This window comes from Mus caroli, unplaced genomic scaffold (genome assembly GCF_978045245.1).
Source record: "Mus caroli unplaced genomic scaffold, Mus_caroli_1 scaffold_8, whole genome shotgun sequence".
Classification (NCBI taxonomy): Eukaryota; Metazoa; Chordata; class Mammalia; order Rodentia; family Muridae; genus Mus; species Mus caroli.
In genome coordinates this window covers 7,347,578-7,371,852 of record NW_028227263.1, presented here as the reverse complement: position 1 = coordinate 7,371,852, position 24,275 = coordinate 7,347,578, and the positions used below count along the sequence as shown (strand labels likewise).

At 45.5% G+C, this 24,275-nt stretch overlaps 1 protein-coding gene across 1 annotated transcript in view; it reads right to left on the bottom strand.

The window, feature by feature from the left end:
• Positions 1-24,275, bottom strand: part of Tcerg1l (transcription elongation regulator 1 like) — a 178,514-nt gene that overhangs the window by 11,814 nt on the left and 142,425 nt on the right. The window contains exon 9 of the mRNA XM_021168870.2: positions 9,442-9,577. Coding sequence (XP_021024529.1) covers positions 9,442-9,577 — 136 coding nt within the window. The remainder of the gene's footprint in view (positions 1-9,441; positions 9,578-24,275) is intronic.

Here is a 24,275-nt window from a genome sequence, read left to right as displayed (position 1 = left end):
TCAGGAGAGGCTAGGAAGAAGTAGACACACAGGTTCATGCAGGCGACTCTGACATGGTCAGAGCCAGGATGTTATCCTGAGAGCAAAGATCAGATCTGATACATATTTGGAAAAGTCATTGGGATATAAAAGGGGATGGAACCTTGGGCAGGAAAGGAGGGAAACTAACCAAGTTAACAAAACAAAATTCACTCATGTTTCAATTCAGGTCTCATGTTTGAGCACGTGTTCCACAGTTCATGGAGCTTGTTTGGGGTGCTGTGGAAGCTTCCAGAGATACTGCCTAGTTGGAGGAAGTAGGTGACCAGGGGAATCCTTTAAATGGCATATACAACCTGCTTCCTGCTTTGTTTACAGCTCCATAGTAAATATGAATGACTCAGCTGCTCTGTCATGGACTCATCACTGGAATGGACTAAAGCACTCTGAAGCCATAAGCCAGGGTAAACTGTTCTTCTGTAAGGACTGTGATCACGTTGACATAAAGGTTGCTAATCCACACTCTTAAGATATTCCTGGGTGAGGACCTGTGTCAACCAACACAAGTGTGATGTACATCATACCAGAGAGGTTTTCTTAATAAATAATTCTATCTTTAATAATCAAAATTCTTGTTGTGTATCCCACAAACTCTTTCACTGGCGAGGTGGTCTATATCCACATAGATTCTTTCTGACTGAGCACGTGGCACATTTTTGGTGCCATACGGAGCAGAGGTTCTCTGGGAGAGTGACTCCCATGGGTGTATCTAGAGCAGCGATAGGCAGAGCTGTGGTCAGACTCACCCAGCTAAGCCAGACAGGCACATTCTACTGTGGTGAGCACCTGTGAAGGGTCCTTCAGAGAGGTCTGAGGGTGGCTATCAAGTAGGTCCCACACCCAACTGTGACAGACTGGGTAGATTTTGGAAGATATAAGGGGTGTAAGAAGGGGGTATAAAAACACATGTATATAGCTTCTCAGAGGAGCTTGTCAACCATTAAGGAGGAAAAAAAAGTCACTCATATCCTGGCTACAATTTTCAGTGATAAACCAACCCAGTCATCTCACCCATGGCTACAACAGGTCCCATGTGCTGGTCCATGCTGGCATGCTGCCCACTCTATGGGTCCAGACAGAGACCCATGCCATTCACTACTGCTTTTCCTGACACTGTCACCACCCTCTGTCACCTGATGTCTCTTTGATTATCTAGCATTTTATTTGATTTGATCTCAGACGATTGAATTCTTCAGTAATGTTCAGACTACCTCCTGCACTGTTTCCCCTGCATCTGGCTGTGACATGTGTTCTCAGTCCTCTCTGTAGCCACACACTGTGACCACTGTCACATGTCTTGATATCCATAGGACAAGAGCATGTCCATCCACTATCTAGGTGACCTGCTGCTGCCCTTGTCAGTGGGACTGTCTCAGTCCCACCCCCATTCTTTTTGTTTGTTTGTTTGTTTGTTGGTTGGTTGGTTTTGTTTTTGTTTTTGTTTTTTGAGATGGGGTTTCTTTGTGTAGCTCTGGCTGTCCTGGAACTCACTCTGTAGACCAGGCTGGCCTCAAACTCAGAAATCCACCTTACTTGATCAAATGTTCAGGGTCATTTGCCATCATCAGAATCCTGAGAGTGTAGACAGTGTTCTTCAAGAACCAGTGAGTGGTTCCTTTTCTACTTTTAGCATCGCCTCCTAGAGTTGCCAGTTGGGTACCTAGCACTTCATCTCTGCTGACTGAGTTCTAAGCTATCTCATCACTTCCATACTGGGGGAAACTGGGGTTGTTTGTCCTGAACCCAGGCTCTGAGAGGGAGCCACAGGGCTAGAGGTGACTGGAGAGGGTGTATGTATCCTGACAAATACAGGTTGAAGCCTGTGTTGAGGAGTAATCTCCCAGGCAATGGCTGGCTAGTATGAGGGTCCTGAGGCTGCAGAGCCCATGTAGTACTGTGTCTTGAGGAGCTAGTGTTGGATAGGATGTGGTGTATAGGGAAATCTACCATGCAGGAGCTCCAGGAACTTGGATTTTCATATTATTGAGATCTCCATGAGTCAACATGTGCAAACATCCCTGTAGACACATCCAGAAAATGTCCCAGATGGAGTGGCAAGTCAGCAGCCTTGACTTGCAGCATCTGGTGATTGTCACCTGCAGTGTCTGGGTGAAGAATGTCATCTCTAAGTAGTTCCCCACCCCCATCATCATTGGCTCCACCCACAGCTTAAACCTTTATCAGTAGCTCTCCATATGAACGCCAAGTCCATTTCCTCTTCAGCTGGGTACCCAGCAACCTCCTGGTCTGATCCTACACCCCTACACCCCTTCTCAGTTCTAATGAGGCTGCCCTCTAGACAGCCTGGCTGTGACCTGCTTCTTTTGTGAGCCCCATGTACCCCTGAGCATCATCTATAGAGGACAAGTTCCCTTCATAGTATGCCAAATCCTGGTGGCTGCCTAGCTCCCTGTTCTGTAGATGAGTAGTGGAAGCCCCATCAGACCTTGAGGGCAGTGATGGGGGAGCTGTGCATGGAAAAGGACTGCCATCTGGGAGGGGCGCATTTACAAAGCAGAGCCGGAATAAATTTTCAGCACTGACCAAGCCTCTCCAGAAACTGAGGAAATCAGATTTTGTGCTTCTCCCGGGGATGATTCAGCTCTGAGACAAATGGCTTTCATTTAAACAAAATGATCAGGCATGTTCAAAGACGGCCAAAAGTGCAAGGACATGGGTCCTGTCAGGCACTGACAGATCCTGGCCATCTGGGGTTATTATTGTGGGTCAGACCTGAGCAGGCGTGTGGGAGTGACCAGAGCTGTTATTAGCCATCCTGTCATAGCAAGCTGAACATTCCCTTCATCCTCCTAGCTAAAAGGCCTTGTAGTTTCTGATCCTTGAATCACATAGAATCTGGGGATCCCAGATGCTCTTGGGGGAAGGGGGAGAGGAAGTGCTGGTACTCAGGTAGTGGCTGTATGGTAAAGAGGTTGGATGTTGGCAGGGTGCAGAATCCAGGCACCAATAGTCACGATACCTCCACTGGGGTGCTGTCATTCATTCCTGCAGTGCTGATCTACAGCATCTATCCATGTAATCACACTGCCCCTCTGGCATACTCAGGCTTCAAGCTTGTGGTCTTTGATATCACCGACTGCAACTGACAGCTGGCCTGGCCGTCAGGAGCTGGGGTCTCCTCATATAGTTGATTGCCATCACTGACACAAACCCAGTTACGTCTGACGCTAATGTTCTTCACCAAACTTGATTACCAAGCACTGTGTTGTCTCTCTTGATTCCCTGGTATATTGAGATGACTGCGTTAAACCTGGACTTCTACTTAGCCGATTAGAAATGACTTCTCCTTCATTAGGTACGAAGTGCCCTCGGAGGAAGTGATCTGACTCTAGGACCCTCAACTCCTGGCAGCACCATGGATCTCCCAAGCAAGGCCAGCCTGGATCATAGTCTCCAGAAGAGTCCATCCCTTCCTTCAGCTCCGTGAACACAGGTAAAGACAGATGTTCAATGCCCCTTCCTAGACTCTAATGCAGTGAATAACGTTTCTATTCAATGTAATGATACGGCCAAGATAATGTTGGTTAAAACACACAGGAAAAACAGACAGGTATGTAGAGTGGCTGGTTGCTATGGCTGCTGAGAGACCCTTGGATCTATTGGTCATGCGTGAGTCCCTCAACCCTCCAAGCCTTTTCTCAGTGCGTGTGAGCACACCACCCTTCCCAACCTTCCCCTTCCATCCCCTCTCGGCTCTCACGCAAGGATACAGAGTCCTTCCTCCCTAAGTACAGAGGCCAGAAGGACTCTGGGGTAAGACAGAGACCACTGGAAACTTGGCCATGCTTGAGAAAAGCTCACACTCATGTCTACCATTAGCTCTGTTGGAAGTTGAATGTGAAATGTTCCCACAGGTTTCATGTGTATGTGGCCATCAGCTGACGGTGCTGTTTTGGAACGTTGTGGAGCCTTTAGGAGGTAGAGCCTTGCGGGAGGAAGTGAGTCACAGGAGATGGGGTGTGACATTTTATAGCCCAGCCCTACTTCCTGTCTACTCTTTGCTTCATGATTGAGAAGGTGGTGGAATCAGGGGCCTCAAGCTCCTCCCGCCTCTTTACTCCTGCATCGTGATAGACTCTTATCTTCAAACCCTTTGCCCAAATAGCCTTTTCCTTCTTTCTTGAGTTGCCTTATTCAGGTATTTTGTTACAGCAATGATGAAGATGATGAATATAAGTCATAAAGATTCAAATTCCACAGGAATAGGCTTCATTTGGAGGAACATTTGTTGCCTTCCAGGGCCTTCCTAATGCTTGTCACATTAACATTCTGTAGGCTCTGTAGGGACAGACTCTTGCTTCATTTGAATGATGCTTTCTTTACTGGACTCCCTGAGCATGTTTGAAGGACTGCTGTGTATGGCCCTGATGTCCCTGGTTGTAGATGGCACAAAAGAATCAGGCCTGGTATGGGAAGGCCACCTTCTCCATTGCTGAGTGTGAAGTTGTGGTTGCTGTTTGAGGTCTCTCAAGCACAGCTCTGGCTCAGGGGCTTGCCACAGACTATGTATCCAAGAAGGGAGTGCAGAATGCACAGCTGAGTCAGTAACCTGTGGTCCTCAGAGCATAGGAGATTTCCTAGAGTTTTCACAAGACTCCTCCCTTAAGTTCAGGGAAGTGTGTTTTTTCCCTTGGGTGGGAGTGGGCCTCAGGGAGTATAAACAGGGGTTGACCTGAGCCCAGATAAGTCCAGATGAACTGTAGGTAAATGTGGAAGTAAAGGTTGGGCCACAAGACAGAGCTGCCACCAATAAGGATGCGCAGCCCTCACACTGGAACATACCACTCTGAGCACCGCCTCTGGTGCTTGCAGTCTTGCCAAATAATAGCTTTGGCAATTATTTGTATTTTTATTAATAAAAATAATGCCCGGTTATTTCAGACCCAGCTGACTTCATTCGATCTGAGGATTATTTTCACATTAGGGAAATAATCTGGAAACATCTGGAAACCAGAACAAGTGACCATGGTTCCCCATGGGCTACAGCTTTATCCAATTGCTTCTAGAAAGAAGGCCCTGGTACACCTGAGGCTCTGTGTGGTCAAATCCAGAGAGAGGAATGAGAGCACAGAGGCCAAGAGAAATGAATGGACCAAAGGATTTTAAACAACAGTGAGTGGCAAATAGTTAACCTTCTTGCAATTCAGTGCTGGTCGAGTGTGCTGGCAAAATGAACTCTTGGGAGTTCCCAGACATTGCTAGTGGGAGACTATACTGAATTAAAACAGCCTCTTCAAAAACGATGTTGTAACAGAAGTCAAATGTTTATATTCAGAAGGAAATCAATCATGGACACATGCACAGGCATACGTTTGCACACATACATTTCTATATGTGTAGATAAAATGTATATTATTTAAAGAGCAAAGTTGGGAAATACACCACATGAATTGAAACCCAGGCTTTCTAAATTGACTGTAAATAGTATTCCATAAAATAATCCATTCTTTACCAAGAGTTATTTTCCAGGTTTAGGTAGGTACCTCAATGCTTAGTTTTAGGAAGTTCTCCTCTCTCTCTCTCTCTCTCTCTCTCTCTCTCTCTCTCTCTCTCTCTCTCTTTCTCTCTCTCTCTCTCTCTCTCTAACACACACACACACACACACACACACACTCAGAGAGGGAGAGATAGAGAGATTTCATAAAAGTTTATACTAATTTAATTATGAGCCACTTACAAGAACAAATAGTATGTGCATACATTTGTAAACGTTGAAACATATGGGATTGACTGAGAAGAAGAAATTGGTTCAAGTGTGTCCAGTTGCAAGTCAGTATCAGATATACTATAAAAGTCTTCACACTTGATTTTTTAAAAATGTCTCTTTAAATCTTATTTTATATTTTTGAGGTTCTGGGCATAGAAACCCAGGGCCATGCACCTACTATACACATGTCCCATCACCTAAAAATCATTTTTAGGGAAAAAAGTCTGAAATTAAGTATATTCCACTGGTGAATAATCCCCTTTTAGGGAAAGATTTATGTTGGCTTTCTGATCTTAGTACGGTTATGCAAAATTGGTTAATTTACTAACAAACAGTTTGGTATGTTCACCTCTTATTTTGCGTGGTAAGCAGGGGTTATACCATTTATTTTACTAGCAAAAGGTTCCATGCCCACGATACTCAAGACCTGCCCCCAAGAACATGGAGTAGAAGAGCTTCCCCGTAACAGTCAAGGGCCATTGCATAGCACATGCACCTGCCCTTAGAACCACTTACGCATGGCATCTTCTCCTGTGACCATGATAATAAACCCCTCCTTTCAGCACCGTCCTGGCCCAGGGCCTGCCAAATCTCTCCAGGGATGATAGGCATATGTTGTGTGTCTTAGAAAGAACACACAGACATGCAACAGGCTGAGGGCTGATGCCAATATGCAGACACTTGGGGTGGGTAGCATGTGCCCTCTGTCTTTAAGCTGAAGGACTAACTATGGAGCCTCTGTCTGCTCCACACTGTCCACAGCGGCTTCAGAAGGACTCCATAGCGATCCTGCCTGTTGGCGATCAATAGCCACTATATGATGAGCGTGCCTATTAATCAATCTTTTCTGTATTTCAACGTAATTGTGAACTCAAATTCCAGGGCCTCTCCTGGAGCTGGCTGTGTTGTCGGCCAGTGTCTGTGACATTCACTTCTTCAGAAAGGCTGATTCTGGGAGTACCCAGAGGTAGCTCTGAGCCCCTACTTTTTTTTAGGTCCAGCACTCTGAAAAGGACGTCTCTCTTCAGCCCAGGATAGGCAAGCACTGAGCACCAAGATTGCTATAGAAAGAGACACTCCTAACACCCTCTCTCCCATGGACTCAGCTAAGCAGGCAGGAGAAAAACAGCAACCTGCTACTCAATTAAATAGAGCTTAAAAAAAAGTCCCCTTGTGATTTGTGCTTGTACAAGAACTAAATAAATAAAACAGAAACCTTTATTGAGCCATCTCCTGCCGGCTACAAAAGCCCATAACTAGAGCCCCTCCCCAGCCCATAATCCCCTGGGAAAACCCAAGACCTGTCTTTTGAAAGTATTAGAAATCCTCCATGCCTGGCTTCATCATTCCACAAGCACACAGGTTTCTGAACTAAGTACTCAGCAAATGCAATATAAAAATCTTGTTAATCACTCAGTCCATAAAGCGTGACCTTTCTACGGCTCATTCTTTAAGCAGCTAGAAGTCTCCTGGGCTCAGCTATCAAATTCTCATGAGCATGAGTGACTTATGAAATTGGCTGGCATATTTTATAAAGTCTGAGTATTGCGGGTGGTAGCCTTACTTTATGACGGGGCAGTAAACTTAGATTGGCCTGTTCTACTCGAGAACTGAAGGCGTTCCGTGGGCCTCTTTGGAGTCAGTGCAGCACCGAGACACTGATTCTCATGCATCTATTGTTCTTGCTGATTTTCATATGAGCTTCTCAAAATCAGACACTGTGCTGAATCGCCCACCCTGGTGAGTTAAGCATGCACTGAAATATCATTAGTAAAGTCTCTCCTGCAAAGCTCTTTGGAAGCCTTGAGGGCTCTGTGATCTTACCCCAACTAGTCCTTGCCCAGGAAGGCAATGTCAGCCCTATTGCTATCCCTGCAAGTTGTTGGGAGACTGCATTTAAGAACTTGGACTCCATGGTTTCCAAGATTAAAAGTTGAAGTTTAGACAAAAGGATCGAGTGACATTTCCCCTTGTATCTCTCAAAAGTTCATGACCAGAGAGATGGCTTAGGGGTTCTTGCTATGGTGCCACAAGACCTGAGTCCAAGTCCCAGGGTCCACAAGGTAGAAAGAAAGAACAGACATTATCGAGTTGTCCTATAACTTCAACGTGTGTTCTGTGTCCTGTGTGTGTGTGCATGCACACACATACACTCACACAATAAATAAATAAATAAATAAATAAATAAATAAATAATAAATAAATAAATAAATAAATAAATAAATGTAAATTTTAAAAATAATTCATGGTACCATGCTGATCCAGCTGGCTAGGACCCTGTAGAAATGATCAGACAGAGTCTTCATGGCTGGAAGCGGTTCAGGGTAGTGGGTGGGAGGTTGAGGTAGTTTAATAGCATGAGAGAATCTCAAAGTATCTTGGAGGTCACAGAGCTAAACTCAGGCACTCAGTCCTGGAGGAGATGGATGCATGACCCAGTCTCCTAATGGTTCGCACACTATTCTGTGTCTGTTCTGTGGGGCAAGAGTGCAGCGTCTGGAAAACCAACAACAGCCCTTTCAGGGAACAAACATTTCCTCACACAATCCATGGGCTCCTCTGAACTGACGCTTGCAGGAGTCAGTTGTGTGCACATGAGTAAGATGCCAGTGACACCCAGGAAATCCCAGGGAAATGGGGTTCAGTGTATCTGTTGTGCCCTGGGGTCTGTCATGGCAAAAGCAACTGTACCATGGCAGGGACAGGAGCCCACATGGAGTGTCCCAGGGCACACTGAGGAGGATGTCTGAGTGAAGGAAACGGCTGAAGTCTTACACAATCAAGTTACCACTGGGCTCCCCTGTTAAGGCTAGACATGAGTGAGTGACCTGAACCCATTCGTACCCTGTCACCTTTGGCCCTTCCGGTTTTTGAAACCAAAAAATGAGGTTTAATTTCGCATGACAGGTACATAAAGAGGTACACATGTTCCTGTTCACAATGCCAAAAGAAAACTACCTGATGGGTAGGTGGGGGTGAACACTGTTCTGCTAGCATCCTGAGGAGCTGGTCCTCCTTTCTTTGGCTGGCACCCAGTGTCCAGCTGGGCCCCGCCCGCTGTGGGAGTGATGGTCCAGGCTTTGCCCTCTCCCCACTTTCCTCCTTTGTGCCCTCTCTGTATCTGCTGCAGAGAAGGCAAAGGTGTCTCCAGGAGACAACCAGGCAGGGAGAAGCATGCCACTGCAGAGTTTAGGAATTTGCTTTGGATTCACAAGGCCATTACCGTATTCATTACAATTACCCTCACACAGACTTCATTACTGCCTTCTGTGTTCAGCTGCACTCGGTGAAGAAATCCAACTGGGCTACAATATTGTATTGGCTCATTTTGTGCCCGAAAGCCAATGTAAGAAATAAAAGTCCTTGGAAGGAGGTTCGCATGCAGTTCCTTCCACTCAAAATGAGATTCAGAAATCGCTTTACTTAAAAACTGTCTAATTAATTCAGAGGTGTGAGATTCCCTGTGGGGTTATAAGATACCCATAGGGAGTCATCCATGAGATTTGAGCCCTGAAACCTAGCCTAGGGATGGCAGGAATCTTTCACACACTGACTAGTACCTCCATGTCATCCCAGCAGCCCATGCCTTGTAAACCAGTCCTTCCCAAACTCCCTCCCCCTCCCAGAGTCCTGTTCTTCACCACTATCCCCTCATGATTGTTCTGTGTTCTTACCCCTCTCTCCAGCAGCATGTCTCGGAAATGGGTCACACGCTCTTCCAGGGGCAGGAGAATCTGTGGGGGTGGTGTCTGCGGTCCCTTGTCCACTTGATGGGTGTCTTCTGGTCCAGGGCTCTCGAAGCTTTCAGTCCTTCAGGGACACAAACCACAGAGTTAACCGTGCCCAAGGAGATCCAATTGGTTCCCATAGAAACCTTAAATCCTCCTGAGAGAACTCTTCCTGAAACAAGGAACCTTGAGTCAGATCTGGTGACACAAGTCTACAGTCTCAGCTCACAAGAGGCTGAGGTAGCAGGACTGCCATGAGGGTGAGGCCTAAACTACAGAGTGAGCCATTGTCTCAAACAAACAAAACAAGGAGAGAGAAAGAGAGAGAGGGAGAGAGAAAGAGAGAGAGAGAGAGAGAGAGAGAGAGAGAGAGAGAGAGAGAGAGAGAGAGAGGGAGAGGGAGAGAGAGAGAGATAGACAGACAGAGAGAGAGAAAGAAAAGAAGGAAGGAAGAAAGGAAGAAAGAAAGAAAGATATGAAGAAAGACTTGCCTTAAAAGGCAACTGGCTTTGCTGTGTTGTGAGAGGAGACTGAGATTGAAGGCCTGGCCCACAGCTCCAAGTCCCAAGAAGTTGAAGGCAGGGGCAGACTCACAGACCTGTCTCTGAAATGCCTGGAGGACAGGTAGAAGAAAAGGGAGGCCCACTTTTTTGAAGTACCACTTTGGGTGTGCCTGTCAAGGTAGCAGGGCCCCTGATAGGTCTTTTCATAGCATGCGCCTTATTCTAGAAACTCCTGGGTTCCTTTCCATAGGCTCATAGGGCTAGTGTCTACATTGGAAGAAAATATTTGACCAAAGTTGGTACTATAATTCCACACAGTGGCTTCTTCTCCCAGATAAGCTACAGTGACACCCTCATGTAGGATGCAGTTGGCTCTTGCCCTGTTATGCAATCCTGACTTCAGCCTTACTCTGACCACCCTGGTTCCTCATAGGGTCCATTCCCCAGCTCAAGTTCCATATCTGTCTCTAGTCAGGTCCATGGCAGTGGTTGTTCAAAATGACTAGCGGAGTTGTTTTGTTGCTGGGACAGTCCCAACACCAGGCACCCCTCTGCAGCATGCTTGTCCTTGCTGCTCCCAGGTCAAGCTGGCCAGTGATGGTAAGTTGAGGTCACATAGACAACACTGAAGACAGACTGCCCACACCATCAGAAGTACACATGTGGGAGACACATGGTTTGTTGTTGCATCTAGCATGTGCTGAGAGCATTCAGCACTCTGTGCCTAACAAGGGTCTTGGCTCATAGGGCTGCAGTGTAGATTATTCCAAACTAGTGGAAAATTTGTGAAAGGACAACAAGGGGTGCTGAACGTATGAGGGGTTTTATTTATAGATCAGCTGTTTCAGGGAAATGTACGGTCTTTGCTGCTTCTATGACGGCACGGCAAAGATATAATTAGGACTTCTTTGTAGTAAGTTTTCATTAGCCCAAAATAGAAGTGTGGAAACAAGGCTTATATTGTTGTACCTTGAGCACATCATGATCTGCTATTGCTTATCCTACAAAATATTTTGTTCAGAGCTACTGGATGCCTTCCAGAGTATGGGGCTCTCCGTTTGCCTGGATTGGTCAGAAGCAAATGCCAAGACCTGAATGTATGTCTGTGTTCACGCTTTGGAATGGGCTTTGTACCTCTAATAAAAGGTAAGGCTGACTGCTTTCTGTAGATGATAATGCTTGCTCATTCTGAGTTTTGTCCAGAAAGAAAGTCACCTGAGAACACAACTCGGTACCTAGCGTGGCATGTTGTTCTGGTGTCAGGTAAATGGCTGGACAGAAATTGTACTTGTTCCATATTTTCCTTTGAAAAAAGTCCTAGCTCAACCCCTCTCAAACTGTGGACTTAAGAGGGGCTGGTTTTGTTCAACCTTTCACCCACAGAGATGTTTCCCTAACTCCAGGTACCAGCAACCCATAGTCGCCTAACTCCAAGGAGGAACATACTACGCCCTCCTCTTTCCTCTGAGGCAGAAAGATACTGAGGTGACCATCTCTATCCCTGCAGGCTCTGTGTTCCCATGGCTGTCTCTCAGCCCAGCACTCTGGGTACATCAAGATTACCCACAACCTTTCAGATTCCTCCTTCACCCAGGTTCTCCCTGTGGGGCCATCCAAAGGCTAAACTAGTTGCCTAGGCAACCAAATGGCAACACCCAAACTGCTGTCTGTTATAGTCTGGGAGGGCTCAGTTCACTCTGTAAGCCTGAGTCACTAGCCCATCTCATCAATGTCCTCTGTCATACAACCTACATGAGAAAATGTATAGACTAGAGATAGAGAATCAGTCAGGCAAAGCCATGGGGCCTATTCTCAAATGTGGGGTGGCCCATCTCATGAGCTCCTGGAGGGAAAAGGTCACTCCCTCGTTGTTATCTAAACCTGCCACCTCCTCACATCCATGCGTTCTCAATGTGACCTGAACTGCATTATATACAGAGAGTTTGGGGCAAACCATGTGGCTCACTTACCCAGGCCATGTACTCTGATGAGCCTGGGTTGAGGAGAGGTGCATACACGCAAGCCACAGTGGGAGTCATAGCTGAAGTTCCAGTGTAGTAAGACCTAGTATAGGTGTTCTTGGACTGGGCCTCTGGATGACATCCCAACTACACTATTACACCAGCAGCTTTTCAGGAATGAAACCTTTGGATTGAACTTGCGAGAAATGATGGTTGCCTTGAGCCACTGCAACCGTGAGGTCACCACCTTGTGTAGAGAGAGCTGCTCTATGGGAAGTTGCTAACTCTAGTGGAGAGTTCCATAGATGTGATAGGCTCAGGGGAAAGCACCAATATGAACATGTCATGTTCAATGTGCCCTGCATCTCACAGTGAGATTGCCTCATGAACACCCCTGGCCAAGCTGTGGAAATCTCTGGGTCTCATTATTTTCAGTGAGATATGAAGTTCTAGCAAGATGATCTTGGCATTCCTACAGCATAATTCTGTGATGCAATGTGGTCCTGTTAACTCCATCCCATAGAGACAGCAAACATCAGGGCAGTCACTGTCTTGGCATCACTGTCAAGCAGATACCAGCTCTTCTCTTTACAAGGTGGTGACCCTTGGCTGCAGTAGCCTGAGACAACAACAGTTTCTCTCCTCTCTTGTCCTACCCTGGATAATGGCTACCCAAAGGTGTCATGTTTCTGCAAAGTTGTTGGAATGACAAAGGGTTGGGAATGTCAGCCAGAGGCCCACCCCAGGCACATTTCACTACATCCTGTTACTGGGAGCTTCAGCTCTGACCCCTCACTATGTGTATACATGTATGTCATTTTTGATGAGTCCTGTAATGTTTTGGAAAATTAGTAAACCTAAGGGATGGTCAAGGAGCTGCCACATGTGTGGACAGATGTGGATATGTGGGCAGAGAGCCTCATCACACTGCTGTTGATATGTGAACAGACAATGGGACAAGCAGGCCCTTCCATGGGTGGTTACAGTTAGATGAAGTCAAGTAATGATGTAAGCAGCTGGCTTCATTATGAAGATTCTTGGAGTAGCAAGTGTACTCTGTGTCCCCTCGTGCTGCCCTGTGACAACACAGAATTCAGAGTTTCCACAGTTTGTCAAAAGCCAGCCTAATCAGGAATCAGGTCTTAAACCTGATTGTGACCAAAATTAATCTCCAATTCCTTATAAGAGGCCTAGTTTCAGTGTGCCCTTCATTCCAGGCCTCATGGCCCATGTCTGTAACTCTCATGTGTGTCTTCTGCGCATAACCTTGAGCCAGGAGCCACAAGCCTCTCTTGTCCTCATCACTCACAAACTTCTGCATACATTCCATGCACTCTCCTCCTGCTTTCCTTGAGCATCTTTGTCACATGCTCTTTCTTCTCAGATGTCATCCTGTCGTCTGTCCATCCAGGCCTAACTCAGCTTTTGCATGTCACCTGCCTGTCTCTAATGATACATGGGACCTGTCTTGAGAAGCTGAACTCTTTTGTCCCAGTAATGAAGTCTCTCTGTAAGATGGTGACACATCTTGTTTTTCTTAAAAAGCCATTCCCTCATCTATAGTCTACAACTGCAGACAGAACACAGTCCCTGGGTACCAGTGGGTAGTGAAGGTATTGTTGTATCTCATTAGTGACAGTGAGTAAATTCTTGTGGGATTTGACTTTGTGATTGTAACTTCCTTGAAGACATTGAATGAAGTACAATTCCAGGTCCACTTCTTAAAGAGTATATTTTGGTGTCTTCAGCTTTCCTTCCTGTGACACCTATAAGCCCCAGTCCTCACTACTCAACCCTATCCCAGCTTTTGTCTTAGCACTGTAGACTGGTGAATGAAGAAGCTGGACAGTGTGCAATGACTGTTGCAGTGTGTAAGACTTCTGAATGTGTGGTCATGGGGTTCTACTGTCACCAATGAGAGTAATCAAAGGAGTTTATGAGATGAAATTATCTTTGCAAATGTACCCTAGTTCTGAGTTTTCACTGTTGTGTATAAGGCAGGAGCCAAGAGAGAAGCATCATGCTCAAGGCTGGATATCCCAGTGTGGTCCACGAGAGATTTCTGCCAAGATGCACATTTAATTCTCCATTCCCACTGTCTTTATGCCCCCACTAGCAATAACACAGGACTCACCTTGTGGGGTGAGAGGAAGAATGCTGGGCACTAATTAGTAGTTTGTTCTCTGCCGTCTCACACACCTTACACCCCGCCCTAAAATGTAGTAAGATCTCAGGCAAGCCTCCCCCTGAACTCAGTTTCTTCAGTGTGTTCATCTTACTTATAAAGCTTTAATACTGATAGTATCTGCCACTTGAGATTTTGGAAAATTAAGTAAAACAAAAATGTCTGGTGTTTGTTTACAACTCTCTGTGTAACACCCTCTTTAAATTAATATCATATAGTTAAATGGTTTAGTCCAGTGGGTAGTCTGTGAATGGTGTTGACCTGGAATTTGATAACAATGGTGATAATGGTAATGATGATGGTGATGCTTCTGGTAATTTGGCAATGGTGGTAATGGTAACGATAATGGTAACTATGGTGATGCTGTTAGTAATGGTTGCAATGATGTTGAAATTAATGGTGGCATGATGTTGATGGTGGTGACAATGATGGAGATGATGGTGACAGCAATGGTGATGATGATAACAGTGATGGTGAGAGGATGATAACGATGGTGAGATGACAATGATGATGATACTGACAATGATGTTGTTGATGGTAACAACGATGTTGATGATGGTGATGATATTGATAATGGTGATAATGATGTTGATGGTGGTGACCATGATGTTGATATGGTGTCAATGATGGTGATGATGGTGACCATGATGATGGAAATGGTGATAACGACAATGATAGGAATGATGAACAGGGATAATGGTGAATGAGGATAAGCCTGAGTCCTCACTGTTTCACTCTATCCATAGGCATACATATATATAATCACAATAGTGACTATGATGGGAGCACTGGTGATAATTCTTTGCCCTCATTAGCTATGATGGCTTCTGGCTATCCACATTAGCTCTTCCCCAGATGAGTTCCAGCCTCAGTCCTTCTGGGAACACATCCCCTTTTATTTGACTTAATAAATGGGGAGAATTATTCTGTCTTCCAGCAAAGATACCTGGGAATTTATCATCAAAATATCATCAGCCTGTAACTCCGGTGTTAGACACAATATAAAATTCTGCAGGAATCAAAGTTTCCGTGAATCTTTTTGCCTTATGGGGCCTCAGACATCTTATCACGTGCAGTGTAACAAATGATCTTCAGATGTGGCGCACTTTGAGCGATCTCTGTGTCAGGCATTTAGCCTCCGCACTGTGCTGTGCAGGGGAATGCTTCTGGCAGCTGTAAAGCAGGTCTGTTCATCAATCTGCGGCTCTGGGGCTCTGGAAAAGACCAGAGCAAGGGAACCTCAATTCTGCCCATCCACCCATATCGCACCGTTCAGGTAGGGACTCAAAGCTGATGCCTCTCTCGGGTGGATCATGGCCATAGGCAAAATTTACACTTGTGGGGCCTGGGCACAGTTATAATCTGGAAAAGTGCCAAGGGGCTGAGCAGAGCCGCTCCTCCTATGCTGTTATATAGAGGAAATTCTGCCTAGTATAGACACAGACTCCTGGGTAAGAGGAACTCAAGGTGCTCCTGGAGAAGCAGAAATGGGGCCAATCCAGGGCCTTAACTTCCCTGATTGCTGGTCTTGTTTGATTGACAACCACACATCCCCATCCCCCTTTGCTGTGTTCTTTTGAGCCCTCCTGATGATCCCTAATTAATAACTGTTCCCTGATGATTTACAAAGAAGGTTCTCAGTGTTCCCCAAACACTGTATCTACTAAGCCTCAGACTAGGCAGGCTTCCCATGGCTGGGCAGCAGTCCTGTGTGTCAGGGTGGTCACATTTATTCATCTCTTCCTGCCTCTGCTGACCTTGTGGTTATGAATGTCAGTATGCATCAGGTGTCACACTAGACAAGAGGACAGAATGAAGAATGATGGGAGCATGAAGTCAGGACACAGCTGTGCTGGGTCTGCAGCACACTGGAGGTCCCGTAGGCAAAGACATTTGTCATTCAGAGGCCATGAACTATCTGCTGAAAAGTGTTTTGCTTACAATTCTCTGTGTTTCAAGCCCTCTAAGTTGAGATAAGGCATTCAAATTGCTTTGGACAGTGGCTGATCTGATTTGATTGATGGTGGTGGTGACCCCTTCTGACTTGTGGTGGAATCCTTGAGAACCTGGAGCTCTAATTCCTGGGACTACCAGAAGCAAGACATCTTTATAGCTGACCAAACAGCAGGCACTGGCTGGTACACCTGCTTCTTGAGTGGTTCTGCCAAGTCCTGTGCCCCTCCTGTCCTTCTCTTGTGCTTGGATTAGCTTAATCTGGAAGGTTTTCCCAGTGTTTCTCAACTGTGACCTTACAGCATCTTATTGGGAGCACATGAAGGTGGGTTTGGGCAGCTGACATCTATTGCAGCCTAAACAAAACACAGCACAGACTCCCTAGGCAACCCTGCTTGGGAGCTTATATGCACCTCCAAGGAAGTCTTCAATCAATCAGGTCTTGGCCAGGGGAGACCAGTAGGTGCTTGGAGCATTACTGATAGCGACTGATCAACCATTCACAGAGCATGCAACAATCAAAAAACTCTGCTACCCTGACTCTGCCTACTGCCTCCAGGCAGCATAATAGCAATGATGAAGATGGTGATGATGATGATCATGATGGTGGTGGTGGTGGTGGTGGTGGTATTGATAGTGGTGATTGTGGTTATTTTGTTGTATACCTTTTGGGGACTATTGGAGAAAAGAAGCAGACTGTGGGCACATGCATCTCAAAATACAGGGATCATTGGAAATCTAAGTTAAAATGGAAAGAAACCTCCACGAACGGCAGAGACCACTTTTTAAAACCTTATATCCATAGCCAAAAGCAGACAGAGTTGCAAGGAAAACAAAAATCCGCAGACATCTTGACACACTGAGTTGTGACTGGGTACCACCTGATCGTAGCCTCCAGGTCTTCAGTATCAGCAGTTGTCTGAGAAAAAGGCAGATGGAGCCTCCACACCCTAACGCTCTGAGCACCATCCAGTCCAAAGCCCATAGTGAGCAAAGACCCAGGTTTAGAGATGGCCTGGCTTACCCTAAGAAGCTCTTCAAATTGTAGTTGATGTAGCAGGGCTTCCAGTGACTAAACTGCAGGAATGTCCATGGGATAATGGGGGAGCTGGAGTAGCAGGGCTGTGACACCCCTTTCTCAGGCAAAACATCTGCTGAAGAGAGATTAGGATACACAGAAGCACAGGGGGCAGCAAAGGAAGACGTGGGGAAGAGAGAGCAGAGCCAGGACACAGGACCTCACTGTGCCTTACTCAGGACAGGTGCTGGGCTGAGGTCAGGCACACAACCCCGACCTTACCCCATCACGACACAGCTTCAACATGGGCAGCCAAATGGAAGCCTAGTCCCACTCACCCCCAGGACACCAATGAGAATACAGACAAAATAGCGTAAGGAAGCAAGGATGGCATAGCCAGGAGTCCAGGGAAGCACAACTACAAAGAGTGAGCTGAAAATTCTAGAAAGAGTGTAATACGTCCTACTTAATAGCAGCACAAGAAAGAACAGGACACACGAGGGAGGAGGCAACTGGAAAAATATAGACCTGGAAAGGGGATCTAAGAAAACCCAGGAAATGTTTAAAACTAGAAGGAAAGCAGAACAGAAAAACACAGTAGTCAGAACGCAAGGTGATGGTGTCTTAACAGTGAGATAACCTGTGAGTGGGTAAAGATGGCTTGGCTGCCCAATGGCACATGCCTGAGTTCAATCCCTGATGCCCACATAAAAGTGAAGAGAGAGAACCTTCCACAAAGTTGTCCTCTGACCTCCTCATCTCTGTCTGTCAGTCCATCTCTCTCTGTCTCTCTTCTTCCCTCTCTCTTTCCCTCTGTCTCTCTGTCTCTCTGCCTCTGTCTCTCTGTCTCTCTGTCTCTCTGTCACTCTGTCTCTGTCTCTGTCTCTGTCTCTGTCTCTGTCTCTCTCTCTCTCTCTCTCTCTCTCTCTCTCTCTGTCTCTCTCTCTCTCTTTCTCTCTCACACATGGGAGTGGGGCAGGGGGACCATGCACACACATAAATATACACCATAGTAATAAACAAATAGATATTTTTGAAATAGTTAAATTCAAAAAAGGAAAGGACCAGGATACAGAGAAACAGGCATAGTGAAGAGAAGGCTGGGAGTCTCCAACAAGTGAACAGTGTTGCAACAGAACACAAAGAAACACAGGTAAGAAAGAATCCAGATTAAAAAAACAAAGATCAAAAACCCAACACCTCCATATTTGGGTAGTGTAACCTGCAACGAAGAACAATAATGCTATGGAGCTTCTCTTTCCATCATTTTAAACACATCACCATGTTAAACCCAGGAGGTCAAACAAGCAGATCAGCTGTGGAGGACACCAGGGGTCACACAGGCTGCTTTAGAAACTAACATTGAGGGGAGGCACCAAGCACTTAGCATCTACAATCACTTGAGGAGAGTCTCAATAAAGAGTTCTCTTCATTGATTTGGCTTGTGGGCATATACAGGGATGGTCTTAATTCATTTAATCAATGTGGGGAGACCCAGCCCTGGAGGGTGGGATTGTTACCTTGGCAGAGGATCCTACCACTATGTGATGGAAAAATGTAGCTGAGAACAGTGAGCAAGCAAGAGGGCATATAGACATTCATTCTTTCTGTGCTCTTGACTTCCCAATAATTGTGGACTGATACCTGGAACTGTGAGCCAAAGTAAATCCTTCCTTCCTTCCTTCCTTCCTTCCTTCCTTCCTTCCTTCCTTCCTTCCTTCCTTCCTTCCTTCCTTCAGAGGTTTGTGGTTAGGATAGCTCATCACAGCAACAGAAAGTAGGCCAGTGGGTAAAGTCACTTGCCACACAAGCCTGATGATTTGAGCTTGATCCCCGAAACCCATATAAAGGAGAGAACCCACTCAACAGACATGACTTTGACCTCCACATATATATCATACCATGCATGTATCTCCCCACACCCAACATAAACACATACAATAATAAATAAAAGCAAAACAATAGTAAGAGCAATAGTCAAACTATTAAGTGCAGAATTCAGACACCAGTGTTTGACAGTCTGAAAAAAAGAGTGAGCAGATCAGATCCCCCACTACATCCCAGAATGGCATGGCCAGGTGTGGCCAGCTGCTGGTGAAAGGATCTCTTCAGCATCACCAGGTGATATTCCTGCCCACCATAAACCAAACTGAAGTTGGGTCTTTGTGATTCCAGGTACCCAGTCTACACAGTACCTTGCTTTATAAAGAAATTGTAATGTGACAATGAAGTGACAGATGGAGAGTGGATGGCATGAGTCCATAGGTTAAAAGAAACTTATGCAAGATATCAACAGTATGCTGGATCTGAACTTGGTTGAGACACTTGTTCAAAACATGAACTTGCAAGAAAAAAAATACAAATCAAGGAAACTTGAACCCTCTAGGACTGGAGACCACGCACTAATGTCAGAAGATTATTAATTAATGCTTACATTAAGCCATTATCCTAAATTATTTACAAATGAAATTTACACAGTATTTGTGGAGGTCATGAATTAAAGATTCCCCCATACCCAGATATGCCTACAGGCCAACTGAGTGTACACAATTCACCACTGAGACTCTTCCTTCGATGATTGGAGGTTGTGAGAGCAAGAAAATTGAACTGTGAGGGTTAGGTGTATTTTCTTTACTGTGTTGAATTCTTCTGTAATTAAAGTTAAGATAGTCACGGCTTTGAAATTGGAAGTAGTCATTTGCCTTCCTCACTGTGGGATCTGCTCCAGCAGGGTTAGCAGGAGAGCCGCTTGGTTTCTCTTTCCCATCATCTCCAGGGCTGTGTGCTCTGCTAGAATGGCTCTGCCTAATCAGTGTGTTACCAATGCACCTCCCACTGCCCTCTCCTTGGTGCTGTCCTGACTTTGGGCCAGGCCCTCAAACAGCTTGCCTCTTCAGGGGCACACACTGGCTCTCTTGCCCTGCTGGCTGGTGGTCACCTAGAATTGTCACTGCACCTCTTCCTTCAGCAGAGTGGTCTCTCACATGGCAAACGCAGTGCCCTTCACGGGAGATGAGAAGAGAGGGGCTTGCATAGCTATAGTGCCTTTGAAGGGTTTGGACTGGGCTGAGCTGTTGATAATCTGTTTTACTTTTTTTTTTTTTTCTTTAAGGTGGATATCCTTGCCCACTGGACAGTGACCTTCTGTATTCCTGTGGTGATGTATGTAGAACTCAATAGCCTGGCAGACCATAACCACACAATAAGCGTTGACTAGTTAGTTGAAGTCTGCAAGAAGATTACTGCATGAAGATGGGACTTTGGAAAGGAACCACACCCGAGCCCTCCCGTGAGCACCAGCCATCGGACTTTGCCTTATTCCATTTCAAATACCACACAAACTACCTGCTCTCTTAAGAAACTGTCTAGCGATTTTTTAAAAAGTTGTAGCAATTTTAGAAAGCCTCACTGTCCTTTGGGTCTGTGGGCTGCTGGTCTTGATGGAGGAAGTTGCTAAACAATGGAAATTTCCCCTCTCCATGTAGGCAGCTAAACTGGGCCTTGGAGCTTGAAAATCGGTGGGAGGGAAGGAGTTCTGAGGGTGGGGAGTGCTTTGGATCACAGACAGAAGGAAGAATGCAAAAGACAGGATCAGAATAGAGTTGGAAATTGTTCTGCTGAAGTAGGGGATACATAGTACCCCAGAACTAGAAACACAGTACAACACAACCCTAAGACCGCAGACCATGGACTGTTCTCTGTGCTTCTGCCTACGCACCCTAAACACTAGGTGGTGATGGATATTTGTTCAGCACATGACAAATGAGGAGGACCAGATTCATGTCATCTGGAGATGTCCATTCACCTATTCACTTTGTCTGCCTTCCTGAGTTGTGGTGAGTTCTACAGCCCATAGTGGGACTGAGACTGTGGTTATCTGGCAGCATTATCTCAGAATTCTGCATCCTGCTAGCAAGATGGGGATGCAATCAGATCAGAACCATACTGGGACCCAGTATATAAGTTCCTGCACATAGATTGACAAACCAGTCAGATAGAACCTTGGGGGTGGCAAAGAAATGGCTTCCTTTCTTTATGTAAGAGTGGCTTGCTGCTGTTCCACAGCCGTGGGGGAGGATCTGCACGTGCATAGGGTTATGCTGCAGAGTACAGGAAGGCCCGGAGTCCTCTAACAACCACTTGAACAGAAGAACAGAGACCCTCAGAGGAGATTCTATAATGGGCTATCCTCTTCATGAGATGGAAGATCATAAGTAACATGATTTTATCTACAAGTTCTAGACTGGCTTCATCCCATCCGGATTTCAGACTCCTCATAGTTTAAGTGAAAAGCTTGATAGAAAATGAAAACTTCACCTGACCCCACCCACAAGATAATAACCCTGCATCCAGACATGGTACCAAAGGCTGTAACACAGTGATCTCCTGGCTAATGCCCCTCTCCATCTACAGAATACATAAATCTCTTTATCACTTCCAGAAAGCAAATAAATTCAGGGGACTGTTCATGTTGTAGTTTTAAAAAGACAAATTGAAATCCCATGACAAACACCTGCTTCTGCACTCAGTCTTCTCATAGGCAGATGTCAATGACGGGTCCTGCGTCGACCACCTAGTGACATGGCACAGGACCAACACCATTTGCAAAGCCACAGATTTCTAGGTTGAGTCAATTGTCCACTTAAAAGAATGAATTAAGTGAAAGGGACTGCTTAAAACACAAGTGGAGGTGAATAATTTGTTCATCATTACACATGCCAAAGACTACAAAGGATCTCACACTTTCTCTTCTCTCACAAGGTCTCCAGGGAATTAGGCAGATCTCTAGGGCTGGCACAGAGAGGCAGCGAATCCTATTGTCAACCAGGAGAGCCTTAAGAGATGTTATTTCAGAGCATCATCTTACAGCATTTTCAAACAGTTCCCATGCTCAATAGTTGATATTCAGAATGGCCCCCATAGGCTCGTATGCCAGTTGGTGGAACTGTTTGGGAAGGATTAGGGGGTGTGGTTGTGCTGAAGGAGGTGGATCACTAGGGGCTTTGAATATTTATTACCATGAATTCTCTCTGCCTCCTACTTGTAGATCAAGATGTGAGTTTTCAGCTCTTCCTGCCACCATGCTTTTGCTCAGCATCATGGCCTCTAATCATCAGGATCCGTATAAACACTTTCTAAGTTACTGTGGTCATGGTGTTTTCACACAACATTTAGAAAATTAACTAAGAGACTGAGGTAGGAAGAAGGGCTCAGCTTACACTGTGAGGACGGAGGCTCTGTATGCTGGCCTCCTTCTTACTGATGGGGAGACACCCATTCTCTGATTGTGCAGAGAGCACCTCCCAACAACCCCAGACAACTGTATCCAGGGATGGACTTAGCTTGAGGATTGTCCAGGGATTGGGAGCTTCAAATCTCCCATCGTGGCCTGGCTGGCCCAGGATTGAAAGTTACCATTAAATTCTTGTGTTTGTTTTTTGGATGATGACATTCATTTGCTTTGAATGGACTCCCCTTGCCCTAGGGTCATGTCCGGAATAAAGACCTACAAGAGGATGAATCATAGTCATACATTTCCTGGAAGAGAATCTCATGATCACAAGGGAAGAGAGTCTTTGTAGGACCCATCTCTTCCTAAGTGGTCTGAAATTACTTTACACTCTAATTCTATCTGGGAAATCTTGGTCTCTGGGAGTCAATCAATAGTGGCAGATTTGGAGAAAGCAAGAAGATACCAGTAGGCCACTTCTTACTCATTCTAGCATCTTGGGTCTTCAGATGGAGTTGTCCATGACCTTCAAAGTTACCTATATTAGTTATTTTCCTTACAGCTGTGACAAAACACCCAACAAAATCAACTTGATCTTGACTCATAGCTTTGGGGCATGGTCCATCATGGCAGGGGAGGCTTGATGGCAGAGGATGAGGCGCTACTCACATCGTGTCTACAGTCGGGAGGTGAGCAGAGATGAATGCTAGAGCTCCCTTGGCTTCCTCCATTCTAACCAGATCTGGGATCTCAGCCAGTGGGATGCTGCTGTCCATGTTCAGGGTGGATCTTACCCCTACGGTTAAACATTTCTGGACATGCCCTTGTGGATACATGCAAAGGTGTGTCTCCTAGGTAATTCTAAATCCTGCAAAGTTGATCATCAAGATTCACTACCAAAACACTCTACTTGATCCGACACTTTTATGGCAGGAGACAGTCAGCTTTGTACACCCAAAGCCACTAACTGCACCCCAAAGTGTTAGAGGCAACATGACCTGTCATTTTAGTCAACCTAGTGGAAGAAATCTATACCAGTGTGATGGAAATATCAAAACTATATCAAAGCCACTGTGCTAATGGTAACTAAAGGACAAAGTTCATCTATTCAGTGGGAACTGCTATCCCTGCCTGATAAAACCTGGCTTCTCAGGATGGGGTAAGCTGCCATTTATGCCGATGACAACTTCCCTATAATGTTTCATGGTTACTTCCATTTTGATTTCTAAACTAGATGACATCTTTTTGCTGAGTTCCCCCAAGTGATTCCATTTGAATTTGAAATAAAGTCTCGACTCCCTAAAAAATAGATAGCACTCTCAAAGCAGGTCCAAACAGTAAAAAGACCCACTCCTTAGAAGGTAGGAAGTGGCAGGGCTGCCAAGCACCGTATGAGAAGAGGACACACAGCAGTAGGTCAATTTTCTGGTCCTGGGGAAGATGGATGAGTTTGCATCAGGAACACATTCACTAAATAGTAAATAACAAGCTTTCGGAAATGGCACTCACCAGGTAGTTTAAAATACTTTTGTGTTTTGAAAGCTTGTCATTGTGACAGATTTCTCCTCCAAGGGAATTTTAGGAGAAGTATCATTTGCGCCTACATTATCTGCACAATCAATTTAATTCCATCTGTGTTTGAATGCCCCAAGTGGGTATCAGCTGTGCCAGAGCTCATCAAAAATGCAGGGGTGGAGAAGAATCTAGAATCACCACCATCATCATTTAGCCCCTGTTTCTATATATCATGACACATTGGGCCAGCAGTTACCCCTTGCAAGAGGGCTTTCAGTGCTCTTGAAAGTGTAAAAAAAAAATGTTATTTATATTAAAGGGGCAGGTCAAGATTATATTCTGTAATATCAAGTGCATATAGTGCCAAGATCTCTGAGGTGCCACTTGTAAAATGCAGTGGGGCGTGAAGTGTCAT